Consider the following 17,501-nt stretch of genomic DNA (forward strand, 5'->3'; position numbering starts at 1 on the left):
ATACTAATAATAATCTGAATAAAATTTAATAAAATAAATTCTATTTAATGGGCCTACATTTTTTTACACCTTTCGATAATTTAATATATAATCGTTCTTCATAGAAAACTGCAAAATTTGAGTGAATAACACGAAAAAAGAATCTACAGAAGAGTTACATTGACAGCCATGATTTAGTAGATGTTAGGCGAGATAGAAGATAGCCGTAAAAAGAAAATAAGAAAATACGTATTATACCGTATGGTGTTGGTCTTATAAACCAGAGAAAGCATGGAATTTTTTATTGGCCCGCTAAATAAAGCGAGATAACATCGGATAATGATATAATCTGATGATGAATAAAGGATGTATAGTCCTATAATAAACTAACGAAATTTGAAAAATCGATAAGGAAATTTGCTGTCTGCTGAATTCTCGACATCATTTTACAATATGAAATTGTGATGGTTTGATTCTATTACCTAGTTAAAGGAGGGGGAAAAAAAGGAAAAAATAATGCTTATTTTTTTAGTCTTCTATTGAAAATCTAGCTAAAAATCAATCGGTCCGACCACAGATGAGAAGAAAGTAACTAAATATAATAAATAAATAGGAAAGAAAAATAGAGTGCACTTTTCTTTAGAAATAGATTCACAAATTATATTATGATTTGGATTTCCAAGTAGAACGATAAAAAAATAAAAATAAAAATAATAAAAAAAAACATAAAATGGTAATGTATTTTTTTGATTTTTTATTGCGTTTTAAATAAATTGTGTAGATCGTCGGACATTTTAAAAGGTAATGAAGATTGAAAATGTTTTATGTTGTCGAAGAGAAATATAAAATTTTCCCTCATTCTTATATATTATTATGAATAAATGAAGTATATTTAAGACATTACTCGAATTAATGCTTTAAATATACTTCCTAGTATTATTTTTTTAAATAAGCTTCGTGACCGAAAATGAATAACAATGCGAGACTTCTGATAAAAATGTTAAAAATATTCATTTTTAAGCTCTAACTCAAAAAAATTCGTAAGAAATATATATTTTATTTTAAAATATTTAGATATATATAGTCGTGTTGCATGCCTTTTATCAATTTTAAAATATATATAAAAATGCTGCACGCGTATGTATAAAGCTTATATTTACTGAAAGAAAAATTCCAGTATTGCAAGAAAAATACTTATAAATTTGATTAAAGCGAACAGGGGGGGAAAAATCTGTATGATATAAGTTATAACAAACAATTTATGCTTTCTGAAGAATGTTTGATAAGTATATTAGAAGTAAATTGTTATGAAAGAACTTCATCGTTGGAAATGAATGACATTTTGAACAATGGATATCAGTTGGAGTGCTCTTGCTTCATTAATGATGTGAATAAGTCCTGTCAGATTTTAAATCAGGTCAGTTATTTATGAAATGCTAGTTGTAAAATTTATAAATTTTTTTATTCTTAATTAAAATTTTCTTATTGATTTGAGTTAAGCAAAGTATTTGAAGTCTTCCGTCAATTAAAAATTTAAAAAAAATATATATATATATGTCTTTTCAGAAAAGAATGTATATTCGAAAATTTTGCGTTACGAAGATAATTTAATTTTTATAAATAAATTTTATTTAGTTATTTTTCTATTTCTTTTTTTTTGTATTCTTATTAATTTAGTTTTTTCCCCCTTCTCAAACTACGAAATGAGGAATGAGGAAAGCAAATCCTTCATTGAAAAAGTTTCTATATTAGAAAAAGAAGTTAAATTATTATTGTTTTCTTGAAAATATTCGAAAAATAATTTTTAGTTAAAGTATTTTACATATTTTATGAGAAAATATTTAGTTGTCAGTGTATTTAATTTTCGAAATCTGTAGAAAATTTTTAAAAAAGTAGAAGAAAATGAAGTGAAAAAAAAAAATATATATATTGTAAGATGAAGCAGAAGAATTTTTTATGAGGAATGAATTGGGAAAAAGTAGAATGTGTTTGGAGCAGTAATATTATTTACGAACGATGTAAACAATATTACTGTGATTGAATTTAAATGCTCTTTAATGATCTGTTTAATGTAATTTTTCGCTATCAATTTCTCACTAAACAAAATAAAATATCGCAAATTGAAATATATATATATATATTTCAATTTATTATATTTTAAGTAATGGTATAGAAACAACTGTAAATATTTAGGGGAGGAAAGCTTTTAGAAACAAAGTACGAACGTCGAGTAAAACTTGATATTAAAGAGATCTAAGAAAATGAAAAAGTCAAATAAAAAAAGCTGAAAAGAAATCTATCGTACAAAGTTCTAAATGGAAAAATTATTAAATAAAATAAAAAATTAGAGAGAAAAATGTAAATCGGACTGAATAGGATTTATAGATTCAATTAAAGAAACGGCAGAAGAAAAATAGATTTAAGATTAAAATTATTCTAGAAAAACAAAAAGAAAGAAAAAAAAAAGACTACAAATAATTGAATTTTAATGACGAAGAATAATTGTACAAATTCTTAAATCTACAGACTAAAATGCATTTAATTAAACAAGAAAATATTCGGATAAGGAAACAAGATTAAGATGATAAAACTCGGAAATAAAAAAAAAACATCTATTCTATATAAAAGTAAAGACATTTTAAGGTAAAAAAAAAATTAAAAAGTGAACAGAATAATATCTTTTGAAGATAAAAGGCAAAAATTGATCTAGTTCACATATTGCAATATTTCTATCATCTTAGTGATTGAGATATGCAGTAGCATGTAATAATGCCGAATGCAAAGAATACGAGACGAAAGGAAATAAATCTGAAGGTTAAAGAAGAAAAGGATAAAGTTTCACGAGAGATAGATATACTTAAACTAGATTTCAAAAATAGAAAAATAGTCGAAGATGAAATAAATAGAGGAAAAACAAATATTAAGTGAAAGAAAGAATTGGTTTATTATTAAAATAAGATAGGAGAGCACCTATCTTATATAATATTTAATTAAACTGAATACAATGGGAATTATTATAATTTCTTCACTTATGATTATTATTATTATTATAATTATAATGATTGTGATTCACATATAATAAACTGAATCTCATAATTAATATGAAAAGACTGATTTCAAATACATTATAAAAAGAACATAACTGGATTCGTATGTAAAGTACGGTAATTTATAGGGCGAAAACATTTAAAAAGTTAGAATTTATCTCAAATGAAGGTGTAAAATGTTCTTAATTATGAGTAATTGTTACAGTAGAGATAGCTTAAATATAAGAGATCCATCTGACAGTTACTTTAGGGTATTTTTTAACCCATCGGCCCATTTAGTTAATACTATTAGGCTCAATGTTCTATTAACATTATCAAGAATAACGAATCGATAGCCTAGTTGATCATTGAGTGGGTGTTCACGAGTTATTATTTACGTATGAAACGTAGACAATTTCGTAGAGTAAATCTGGTCTTGCAATTTCCTATTAACGCTTTATCCTGGATATGTCGAATCTTGTCCTCATTACACGGCCATCTTCGTTGTGGGCCTAGATTAACCTACGCCAGACATGATTTAAATAGGTCCTCTTAATGCCCACAGAACGGAAAGAAAAAAAAATCATAGCCTTATTGTAAAAAACTAAGACCAATTTTAATGATATACGACTTCTAATTGAATATATCTGAAGAAACAACAGCGGACAATTTATTAAATTGTTTAAATTTTCTGGTAGTTATCTCTAATTTCGATAGAATAGATCATATTAAAGGAAAATAAAAATTTTTCTAGATGTAAATGACGTATAATGACAAAAAATAAAGCGATAACGATACATATAGAAAGAAATGTCAAAATCACATATTTCTGTCCAATGAAATAAAATTTGAATTAAGTAAAATTTCAGAGAATTGATAAAGAGGAAAAAGAATGAAATATAATTTTAAACCAATAATTTACGGAATTTCTGAAAAGTAGAACATTCAAGATCTAGTCATAAACTTGATAGATTTATCGTTATAATTTCTATAATCTGAAAGCAACAGTAACTCAATATCTATTTTAATTATGTACAGTATTAATACTTATTAAAATTAATTATAACAGTTTACGGATAATTACATTGTAACAGATAGGAATATATTGAGAATCGAGATACTACCGCTCGAATTTTTGGGAAATTTTCAAAAATCGATCTTGATGTATTTAAAACGTGCGAAGAAAAATTAACTCGAGGAATTAAAATAATCACGAAAGATTAATTACAAATTAAAATTTCCAAAAAAATAAGTTTTTTAATCCCATAAATCCAGTTTTTTTCCTTAATTTCACGGAGTGACGTAGGTAATTCATTTATACTTAATCTTATATAAATTTTACTGAGAAGAATAAAAAAAGAAAACAAAATCATATTCTCATTATATGAAAACGAAAAAAAAATAATTAATTTTTTTTTATTTAAAAAAGTTTTAAACGGTATAAATTATAGAATAAATTAATTCCATTTAGCGTTTAATTTCCGAAAACAAAAACCTTACGGATTGAGTCAATAAAAATTAAAGAAACAATTTTAATTAACGGAAACATCACTTAAATAACGAATAGAGTCTTCTGATTTATGTCTTAAGCCGTCAAAATGTATGGACAGTGAAAAAAAATCGGCTATATTTTGAGACAAACATGTTTGTTTATTGTCTCGGAATACAATATAAACGACATTTTTTGTTTCTACTTTCGATTCTGTCCTTGCAAATATCACTTGGTCTCTTCACTTCATCTCATATACAACTGTCACTTGAAAATCCTTTCCTTGCGATTTTAATAACATTATCTTCTCTTTTATAGAAAATAAATATTTAAATTTACAGAAGTTTTACATAATTATTTAAAATAATTACAGTTTATTATATAATTTTTTTAAAAGGAACAAGAAAAGATAACTTAATTAAGTATTAAATTTTAAAGAAAAATAATTTATTTAAATTCATAATTTCACTAAAAGATAAATTGTATATATTATTTTTTTTTTTAAATAAATATACTTTTTTAATTTTTAAAGCTTTAATTAATTAATTTTTTTCGTATAAATCTCTAAATATTTTCAATCTATTTTTGAAATGATTGTTAATTAATTAATCAATAAATGGTAGATGAAATACAGTTTTATATTAAGAAACTTGAGATGATTTTTTTCGGAACTCCGGAATTATGGCAATTAGCATTAAATCTTTGTTCTATAATTTAAAAACTAAATTTCCTTCGTTTGAAAAGAGAAAAGAGTCATTCGGATATTGATCGCGACACACGTCAGACCTTCCGACTACTTTACAATAAACATCTTTGTAGCTACCTCATTTATTGAGTTTCCTGCCGCAAATTTAGGTCGAAAGTCTAGATTCAGGTTAAAGCAGGTTAAAGTATAAAAAATTTTTGCATATCTTTAATCGTAATTTCGAAATAAATTTAGTTAGAACCTGCAACGAAATCAAACGACGGTGCTGTACAGTACATAAGTAACTTCAATGATTTTTACGGATTAGATTTTACTTGTTAATTACAAAAATAGGATACAGCAAATTTACATGACACCTATTCGTTAAATCAAATAAAACACTTCTTACAATGACATAACGTTAGCTCTATTGTTCGTTTTCACTTAAGAAAAGGATTAAAATTACTCAATAACTTACGTTAAATACTTTAATTTTACATTTGATAACTTTTGACCAGTGGTGCGTTGTCCCATGGAAAAATAAAGCACAATTGCCTGGGGCCTCCACATCAATTTTTTTAAATCAGAAAACGTTTCTCCGAAGAAAAATGTCTGAAGATAATACATGGGGGCTCCCTAATTCAAATTCGCCATGATGCCATAACATGGCAATGTTTTCAACACCAAAAAGTGTACGAAAACTAAGAGATCAACCTTATTAATAAATAAACTTAGCGGATATTATGATAGTATTGCAAATTAATAAAAAAATTATGGATTTAGTATATCTGATTTATATGAAAATCTTCTCTAAAATGATAATTTTTATTAAATCTAATCTCATGTAAATTTTCATCGCTATTTTAAATCTTAATCCACTCTCTAAAGATTAAAAAGATATTTAAATCCTTTCCTAAATGGTCTTATTCTAGTGTTCGATTTAACATAATTTTATATTTTTTTCAATGTAAAATTTTTATACACCGAATTATATCATGTAGATCTATTTAAATGAAGCGAGATTATGCCGTTTAAAAATAATTTAACAAAACAAAGTTTATAAACTTCTATCCATTTTAGAACACTAAAAATAAAAAAAATAAAAATAATATTAGAAGTATACAATATACTGCATTAATGATCAGTGTTACTGTCAGTCATTGTCATCAGCCAATCAATGGCTCGATTACCGACGGTCGTTATTACTGATTGGCTGATGCCACTGCCTGTCGGTGATGCTGATTGTCAGAGTCATCCTCTGAATATGCTATTGTTATACTCTACGTCATAGCTTCGTTCAATAAAGATCATTTATTTTTAACAATTTAAAAAAAAAAAAAAAATCTTTATTGTTAAACAACTTTAAACATTAACAGTTTCAATGACTTCCGTTTTTTTATTTTTTATTTACTTAAACATAACAATTTCCTGCTCTTAATGACCACTTATTCAAAGAAGCAATGGAAATTATTAAGTTTAGAAAATTTACAACTTTATTTCCTGTTTTTTAGATTTAAGAAAAAAATATTTCTTTAGTTTTTTTTTTAAATTAACATTTAAAAAATTCTTTTAAAATATTCATTATATTTTCATTTTACGAAATTAATTTTTGTAAATTATGCATTAAAAAATTACAAATGTTAATCATTTAAAAAAATATAGTTTAATCCTTCAAGAAACGTGACGGTTTTAAAATTATTTCAACAAAAATTTCATTTAAATTCAATTGACATTGTAAAAAATATGGAAAAACTTAAGCTTATTTGAATAAAATAATCTTGATATAAATTAAAAATTTATATATATATATATATATAATTTTTATTTTTACCGATATTAATTTTAATTAACTTTAATTATATTCTAGTAGGTTTAAATTATCGTGTGATATATTTTAATTAATAGAATTGAAATCTGTTATAAGTATTTCTCTCGCAGTGTATTTCCTATAACAAATTATTAAAACTGATCTACATTTTCGGTAATTGTACTCCATTATCGTTGACGAAACAACATTTATGATAAAATCAATATCCAACAAGACGATCTCGAATGAAAGAAAAATTGAAAAATTGTCGATTGACGAATAAACAATAAATTATCATTATTAATCTATAATTAGATACGATTGTTTTTTTTTAATATCTGCGTGTAAGATCGAAGGTTACGCTCATCAAATTAATTTATTGACAAGTATAATCAGCCTATCTAAGAGCCATAAAGCTGTCTAGAAAACGATGCATTTAACCTTTGTGATAATGATTTGAATATATCTTTAATTATCTCATTTCGATAAAAGCTTTCAAGAATCCAGAACAGACGAATTCTTTTTTCTTTTCTTTTTTCTTTTTCGATAATGATGCTATCACACCATTTGTGAGTTAATTAATCAGCTCTGAAAAGATTTAGATTCGAGTTGGACATAAGTTCTAGTTTCATCCATTACAATACGTATTTTTTTTCCTTTCTCAAAACATTTACTCTAGTTTTTCTCTCGATCAGATATTTTATTCTCGGATTTTATCTTGTTTTAGTGGGTTTCAAATATTCCATTGCTTTCTAAAAGATGGAATTGATAAAAAAAATTCGTCCATTTGAATTTTGAGTTTTATTTATTAATGTTTTATTTTGGCTGAAGTAAAAATTTAAAAGTTGTGTATGTATTTTTGGACGTAAATATGAAAATAAGTGATTAAAATGAGATTTTTTTTATTTTCAATTTTTTAAAATATTGTTTTGTCTTTTTTCTGAATATTTATTTTCATTCTCTCCTACATTTATTATATCAATCATTAGAATTTCTTATAAAAAAAAATAGTTACTGTTATGCAACTATGAAGATTAAATCTCATTCCTGTTGATTGATTATTCAATGAAGCAGCTTAAAACAATCGATTAATGCTTTATGAACTTTCTGAACTGGATTATGATCATTTAAATTCTTCATCTTTCTAAAATATTATATATTTAAAAAACAAATCCAACATTTCTTATTTTATTTAAATTTTCTATTATTTTAATTTATATAGGCCCTATATATATTAGAGAACCAATAATAATTTAGGGAATAAATTTTAATTATAAAGGAGCAATTCCTAGGATATAGATTTTGAAGAGTCTAATTCTAAAAAAAAAAATCTATATCCAAAACAAGACGTTGATTCTTGAAAATATTACTATTAATAAAAATAACAGATCCTTCAAAATCTTTATTCGGAAAACTTTCTTCTTTATAATTAAAATTTATTCCCTAAATTAATTATTGGCTCTCCAATATGGTATTTAACATCATAAGAATTCCATCTGAAGAGACGATTCTTATAAGAATTCTTAAAGAACAATTTATGGATGAACTTAAAAACTGATTCTTCTAATGAAAAATAATGATGAATTCGTTTCACAGACTATAGATTCTTCTTTCATTCAATTTATTTTATTACTCTATTGAAGTATCGATCTCTAATAATAAGTAAATGACATTTGATAATTTGACACTGTAAATTATTATTATTTTTTCTAACCGTCAATCGATGCATCATCATTCGTAGATACCAGTTTTAATTGAAAAATGTCTACGTTTATATTTCAATTATTTATGACTGACATTCAACTATTTACATTTCATATTGTAATTCATAATCATGTTCTTTCATTACCCATTCAATAGGAAACTGAATAGTTCGTTTAATTTCTACGTTATCTATTGAAAGAGATCTCTACTTGTACACATAGAGAATCCCTACAACCTACTACACTTCCTTTCTTAACTAGAAACTCCTCATGATAGTTTTCACTTAATTTATTCTTTAATATATTTACTTGTAATTTAAATTCTATTCATAGCATGGGGGAAGAGATACCATTATAATTCCTGCATCTGTTTCTCTATTCATATAATCAGTCTGAATCTACACAAACGAGGAATATTAAAAAGGATAATAAATTTTATTCCTGTTCGTTTTATTTTATTAAATGCCACGTAGACTCGCCCATTTTTTTCTTATTTTATTAAATGACAAATGATAACACTATAACATGACACGAGGGTAATATTTATAAAAAATTAACTTTAATGATTATCAATGACTTAAACGTTAAAAGCCAGATTCACGACTACAACAATTAAAATAAATTTTAATATACAAATTATGAAAAGTTTTAAAATTTTTATTAAATTCTTTTATTAAAATTCAATATTTACTATCTATTCGTGTTTTGTAATTTCATTAGATGACAGAATACGTGGTTAACGGATCGATTTTCGATTTTCACAAAGATAAGTTTTGATGTCTTTATTACTTTTACTGAAAGTCAGATTGAAGAAAATAAAACTCACAGAGATCTTCGACCTCTAGAAAAAAAGAAATTAAATAAATAATTGACAATCAGTTTCTATTATTTTTGTTTTTGAACTGGATTGTCAATCAATTTCTCAGTTAACTGTTCGACAAACTATCAATTATATTTGTTTTTCAACAAAACCATCAATTTTTTTTTTTTTTTTATTATTAATTGAAAGGAACAAATCATCAGATATACTTTGCTTCAGAAAACTCAATTATTCATTATTTGGGAAGTTATGCTAATTATTTAACGCACAAAATTTTTAGTAAACTTTTTAATCAGAGCATTTTATTTTTATAACGTATAATAAATGAATATTATAGATAACATAAACATCTATTGTAGGTGTATACTTAGTTAATTATGTAGCTGCATTTGATATTGTTATTTGTAAAGCTTAATATTGTGGTTTTGTTTAAAATCAACCCTTTGTCTCTTTATAATTAACTTTATAATTACGGTAAAAATTACAATAATAAAACTCAATTATATGTACAGTACAGTACAATAGACTGTTATTGTTCGCGCAAATTCATTTCTACTATAGAATAACGTTAAGAAACTAAATGTTGTATATCAAAACATGTTTTAAACGAACCAAGATATAAATATATATATATATATATATATATTTACATATTAATTATATTATTTTATATTTATATACCTGTACGATACTTTCTTTGTTATTCATATATTCGAACATAATTAAAATAACACAAATGAATGATAATTATTTGATTATTTGCAAATAAAGAGGTATTAAATTTGTATAATTCGCGATACATTTAAGTTGGAGAATGCAATTAAAACAAATAAATGTAGCTAAATGTACGAATTAGAACGTAGCTTATTAATTAAATAGTGTCATATCATTTATTCATACTATTTATAATAAAGTTGTATTTATTATTCGTATCATCACGTTTATTAATTTAATTGTATAGGCTTATTTATGCTCATTTGTCGTTGCATACTTAGTATATAGCTATTTTTTACTTCCGACAAACACGATCGTTAGAATTCATATTCGTGTAATGCCATTAATTAATTACTGAACTACATTACTAAATAATTAAGCCTTACATTTTTTACGTAAATTTTCTTTGCATTTTTAAATAAAAAGCCATCTTCCACATTTTACTGGTATACAATAACTAATGCACTATATCATTTGTTGACAAAGAAAAAAATCCTCGATCCGTGAAAAATTTTTCCACTTGTCAAGTAACCAGACGAATAAACTAACTTGGATAGCAAATTCAATAGCAGTAAATGCCACAGTTCATCCTCGAACGTAATAAATGCAAACATTCGAAAGAGAAGTAAAACTATTCGACTGAAAAGTTAGAACAAGTTTTCGATTTAGCCGCCTAAGAACATTTTATAATGTACTTTTGTGGAAATGGTAGCCTCAGGACCATCAGTATGAGAAACCTGTTCCTCAAACAAATAATTCGATTGCGAAGCACTTCACCAAAATTAAATGTTAAAAGGAAAACAATATTTCTGAAACTGCCGGTTTTTTTTTATCTCGTTAACATTTTTTGCTTTGGTTACTTATCTATCAGTTAAATGTTTTTCTAGATAAAACCGGATTTTATCACAATACAAAAGGAAAAAAAAAAAAGAAATATTAGCATTTAATCCTATAAAAAATTTTCTTTATTTCTTCTGGATATAATAATAATAATAATAAATTCTAGTAAAAAATCGAATGCATTTAGAAAGTATTGAATTCCTTCTCCGTTACACAATTCAATTTCCAAAACCGATTTATTGAATTTTTACTTGGAAATTCTTCAAGATAAAAAAAAAAATACTCTTCCGGAACTATTTTCATCTTTATTAAAAATAAACAATTGACGACTATTAGACAATGAAGAGCAGAATGCACTTCTCACATTTTGTAAATGAAGAAAGGAACGAATCACGTGAGAAGTATGATAATCACGTCAGACAGAAGTCAGTGACCCTCTACAGAAGGACATTGGGATATCGATCTTCACAACCACATAGGGATCTAAAATCTTCCGTTTATTCAAGTTATTTTAGCTATAATCATATCGGTTATATAACGTTCCTTTACAAAACTATCATGAAAGGCCAGACAAACGAATAAAACCCTGGGTAAAGAAAAGGAAAGCGGCATTAGTTTTCTCTTAGTGACAATTCCGTGATGATATTCACTTCCTAGTAATAACTTTTACTATCTGAGGTAGTGCGTTATATTTTCCACGATAGTAAACCATTGTGTAGAATTATTTGTAAGAATATCAATCTTCTTTTATCATCAAGAAAATCATTTTCTTTACATTACAATAAAACATTTTGTTAAACTTTAATATATTTATTTTAAATATTTGCGAAAAATATAACATTCTAAGCGTTTGTTTTAATGAACTAGTTGACCAAATAAGGCCTAACACGTTTAAAAGTGAAGTAGCGTAACGGCAATGATCGAATCAGATATTTATTGAACTATAGATAAACAAAATATGTACAGTACATAGCTGATTCATGTTATTATTCAGCTATGTGCAGACTGAAAGTGTAATATAGTAATATATATATATATATATATATATATATATATATATAAACGTTTTAGGAACACTGTTCCAAATAAGATCCACTATTGAAATTCATTGGCTTATATTAATTTTTGTTGCATATTAGGCAAATAAATTCTCAGACTGATAACCTATGCACTCAGCATAAACCCATTGTCGATTTACATTAAAGGAAGTTTGTATATTGTTGATTTCGGAAGCACAATATCTAAGTCTTTTGGGAATCAGGGAAACCAATGTATAAAAAATGCAGAATTTATTGTGTATCAACTCTGTTCTGGCTTCCTACAGTAGTGGCCTTTCTGCCATTCTCACATCCGTTCCACTTGTTTTTAAATGATTTCCTAAAGTTCTACGAGGAATGCTAAACCTGATAGTTACGTTTCTTTCACTTTCTTCTTTTTTCTTAGCATCCAGGACCTTGGCCATATCCTCAGGAGTCTAGTTCCCTCTTTTTTTTATATTTTTTTCCTGTAGCAGGCATACTTACCTCTAGAAGAACAAATTTGCTATAACAGTTTTCCAAATTTTATATTATTTCTATTAAGGCCTACTATTATTGCGGTGGGCCTTATTAGGAACATCCATGTAGTGCCGTAAATAACGATAATATATCTTATCCCTAACGAATATGGCACGTCTCCTTTCTTTCACATATTCACATATATACACGACTACCCTTCCTTTAATATTATTTGCAATCCTGATATTTTATGACCCCCTCCTAAATGTATTAGAAATTATTTTCCCAGAAATATTTTTATAATAGCCTGCCAAGACTTTTTTGAACACCGAATAAATGTAAAAAATCGCCTATTCCTCTAACAACAATGAAACTTCCACACAGCAACCAGTCTGTGACGAGTGAAGATACTGCAGTATCATTTGCTGGTTAGCAGCGGCGTAACATGTTAATACGTCATCTGAGCCTTTATTAAGATAATCTAGTTATATATATAAAAGAAAAAATATATATATTCTAAAACTTTTTATATTTATCATGTTTCTAACACCTATAAAAGGGAATGTCTAGTTATAGAATTAAAATGAAAATATAATTTCAGTTTCAATGGTATTTTACGGGTGATAACTGTAATATACTTATAATGAATTACCTCGTTATTACGATGCAATTTATTATGCGTATAACTAATCATTTCGTAAAATTATGACCTTATGATATTAATATAATTTCAAAATGTATGGAATAAAAATTAAAAAAAAGGAAGAAAAAATTTTCTTGTAATTATCAATTTCTACATATTTTCATAATGGGAAATATTAATAAAAAATATGTTTAAAATTTATTAGAAATAATTAAAACACGTATTCACGCATTAATTTAAATTTTGAAGAAAACTAGTTTATAAATCTCCCCATTATAGAAACACTACAGGCCTATTGTTTATAAACAATATTCATGAAAGAAAATGGCAATAATATTGTTTATAAAATGTTTATTACTAATAGAAGCATAAGCATACGTATTACACAATCGCAATTATTACATAAATCTATAACATAAATACAGATTTGTTTGGTTTGATGGGATACGCAATGCAAAATATGGGCAATCTGCCAAGGGGAAGAACTTTCTATAGGAATGTGGTCGCCATTTAGATATTAGACACGCGAAGGAAACCCGAAAAAGTGGACATGGCCATCCTATCGGTGAAGCGTGAACCCACGAACAATGTTCGGCACTGGTTCACGCCTCGCAGATTGGTCAAGGATTTTTATTCACCCGGCCACTGGTGGACAAATGTAGCTCATACAGTAACAGACTAATTGACTAAGTAATTATTTAAAAAAATCACTCTTGCCATTTTCTTCAAAGTAATTCCTAAACAAACAGTTTATATCGAGAAAACTATCGATTCTATAAGTTATTATGATAAATTTATTAAATTAATATTTATTTATCGTTAGTGGAACGTAATGTCCAGGAGATAATTTATTCGCAATTTACTTCAATCAGTCGATGTAACATGTATTCCGCCGGTTTGCTTGTACACGAGACATTTGGAGTGTGCAGCAAATCGGGTAATATCCCATAATCATTATTAGGAGTCGAAACAGAGAATCGCCGCAGGACATCAGAAACGAATTCTGTCTGCATCGCTGATGGAACTTGCACCAATAGCCGCATCTGCACAGCTGGGGAGATAAATCTTGGGATTGGAAACACATTTCTATTCACGACATTTTATTATTATTTTTTTTAAGAATTTCATTTCATAATTTTACTTCGTTTAGTTCCAAACACAAATACCCTTAATACGATCCAACATTTCTTATTTTAAATGTAAGAGAGAGAGAAAAGTAAGGTTAAGGTTTCTGGACCAGAACAAAGCTCATAAATAAATAAATTTTTATGATCGTTTTTTCGATTATTTTTTTTTAATTTTATCTTGTCTGTTATGCGAAAAAAATGATATTAAAGTTTATTACTTATCGGAAAGGATCTATTAATAATTTTAATGGGGAAAATATCTGAAATTATAATTTAAACGAATATTTAAAGTATAATAATGAGACAGATAGAAGAAGAAATCGATTAAATACTCCTATTTAGAAGAATAATACACTAATTGGAACTGAAATAATGATGTGAATTAAAATTGTATATATATATATAATTTTTTAAGTATTTTTTTAATAATATTTTCTTCGTTGCATTTCGAAAAACCTTAAGGGCCTTTCGATAAAAGAAAGAATCGATTCCAAAAAACAACAGATAAGTTATTGATGAGTATGCACACAGCAATCAATATTTACGTTATGTTTACAGAAAATATCGATTTTACAAAGAAACAGGAAAAAAACTCCATCAATGTAAATCACAATTAATAATTTATAAACTTAAAAAAATACTTGTCACAATTAAGAGCTTCAAATATTTTTTAAAAGGTTTCATAATTCTTAATAAAAGATTCTTTAAAGAAATCATAATTTAATTTTAAAAAAGTATTATAATTGATAATTATTAAGTTTAGAAAATTAACAATTGAATTTTTAAAATTATATTTAAAAGGAAGACTATTAACATTAAAAAAATAAAGTGATAAGTTAAATTTATGTTTTTCTTTCAGTCAAAAAATAACAAATATACGAAAAATTCTCACTATTTTAACAAAATTAAACACATTTTTTTAAAAGTCAGTGCTCAAGTTGAATATAGGCGTATTTAAAGAAAGATTTTCTTCACCATCGGCAATTTTCTTTTGTTTTTTTAAATTTTTATAAGATATGATTAGAGTTAATGACATTAAAGTGCATTCTCCTGTTAATTTCCCTTCTTCTAAGCATCCTTAGCATATTTTAAACACTTTCTCAGCTTCGTAGTTGCATAAATATGCGTGCAAAAACGTTTCAATAATAAAGACTTATAACTGAAGAAAGAAAACATTTGGATTTTTTTTTCTGGAGTCAATAATGTAATTAGGAGAGATGAGAATTTTAAAAACCATTAAAATTTTCTGTCGTCTTTTGCTTCTGACAATAAGATGAAATGCCGTTTGGGTCGTTATCAGAACTACCAAGCGTTATCATAAAGAGCAAAAGTATGACCAATCGTGTGTTAATTTTCAATACAAAAATTAATTTTATCGGCTTAGATTTATTTATTATTATTCATTTTTTTACAGGTAACGAAAATGTTCGAAAGAAAAGAATCTTAGTAATATAAATATTTAATTATTTTTGAGAATTTTTATTTAAAAAACCATCTCAAACTGGAGGCCTTACTAAAGGTATCAATTTTTATATAATTTAAAATAAATATTTTAAAGTTAAAATGTTTACTTAAAACATTTGCGCTCATTATAATATATTTAATTAATTTTATTTTAAATTTAGATGCTTTATAGTTTAAATTGCATTTTGAAACATTAATTCATCATCACACAAACCCACACACACCAAAAAAAAAACTGTTGCAGGTCTCATTAATTACTTTGTACAGTACATCACTATGTAATTGTGGAGAAGATATAATTCTTTTAAATGAAATTTCTTTTTAATTATAACTATTTAATAGGATTTAGATTTAAAATGCCATAAGAAAATTTTATATAAGTCTAAACATATTTTGCAAGACCTGTAAGCATTATATTCGGGTCATCGTCATCGTCATCGTCATCATCATCGTCGTCAGCAGCATGACATAATCATCATCGATGTAGGCGCGTATTCCAAGTTCTGTTAAATTGCTCTTTACGTTAGAATGTTTTCGTATGTTTTTCCTTAATTATATTCAGTTAAACGAATTTAATTCTTGGAACATTTCTATAACACGTTATGATTCGAAGCACGTTTGCAGGGCCGGCAACGTTATCATCATCAATACAAGCGGGAATTGTTGCTGGTCCTGTTGAATTGCTTTTTTATGTAATACGTAGTAAAGCAGAGAAAGAAATTTTCTTTTAACTTAAGGGCGTTATCGTTTAGTGACTTTAAACAGGTTTACAGTACCAGCAACATCATTTTTCCAGAAACAGGGAGCTGTTGTTGCCGGTACTGTTGGTCTTACGTAATTTAATACAGAATAAATCAAAGAGGAAGGAACTTAATTAAATTTTAAATAGGTTAAAAGTGCAGATTTATTTAGATTTTTATGTAAATGAATTTAATGTGGAAGAATTTAGAGAATAGCTTTCTCATAGCACATGCGCGAAGCCGCATCCAGAAGGAGCGAATTGGAGAGGGAACATGCGGAAGCATTGGCTGAATTGCGGAGGAAACAGGAAGATGTCAAGTACATGCCCATATCCAACGATGCCGAGAAAAAAAAAGCACAGGAAGCAGTTCAAGCGCTTGAGGTGAATCTATTATATCGTATGTATTTACTCCATTTGTGTATCGAGTGTAACCACATCTCTCGCTGGAGATGCAAGATATAAAACACTATGAGTTTCGCATCAACATCTTTAATGAGTACACAGCAATCTGCATATAGTTCGTAAATTTTATTCATTATTTTATACAAAAAATTCATTTCTTTTGATTATTTATAATAATTAACCAAAAATAAATTATTAAATATTATTTTCAGTCCAAGGTAAGAGAATTACAAAAGAAATGTGAATTGCAAAACGTACGTCACGAAGAACTAGCCTTAGAGATGGCCACTTTAAGAAAAGCACAAGCAAAACAAGGATGGAGATCTCAACGATCCCAGTCTGCAGATGTGAGTGGCACCATCTGTTGTATAATACACGAGATAAAATGTGATTTTAACGTAATTGATAGCTGATATTGTATCTCGAAAGATTTTTCTCACAATGTAAATGATTTGAGGTCTGAATATTTGTAGCTTAAGCAATAAATAGTCATACTTATCTAATATTGATAGAAATTATAAACCAGATACCCTAAAAACTGTTTTAAAAACTAAATATTGAAAA

General features: G+C 26.4%; 1 protein-coding gene across 1 annotated transcript in view; it reads left to right on the forward strand.

Moving 5' to 3' along the window:
* LOC136985017 (RIMS-binding protein 2-like) overlaps nt 1–17,501 on the forward strand; it is an 81,395-nt gene that overhangs the window by 22,453 nt on the left and 41,441 nt on the right. Inside the window, 3 exon segments of the mRNA XM_067282198.1 lie at nt 15,744–15,848; nt 16,761–16,916; nt 17,150–17,284. Coding sequence (XP_067138299.1) covers nt 16,764–16,916; nt 17,150–17,284 — 288 coding nt within the window. The 5' untranslated portion in view covers nt 15,744–15,848; nt 16,761–16,763.

The sequence above is a fragment of the Centruroides vittatus genome, unplaced genomic scaffold (genome assembly GCF_030686945.1).
Source record: "Centruroides vittatus isolate TY-2023 unplaced genomic scaffold, ASM3068694v2 contig_943, whole genome shotgun sequence".
NCBI classification, from domain to species: Eukaryota; Metazoa; Arthropoda; class Arachnida; order Scorpiones; family Buthidae; genus Centruroides; species Centruroides vittatus.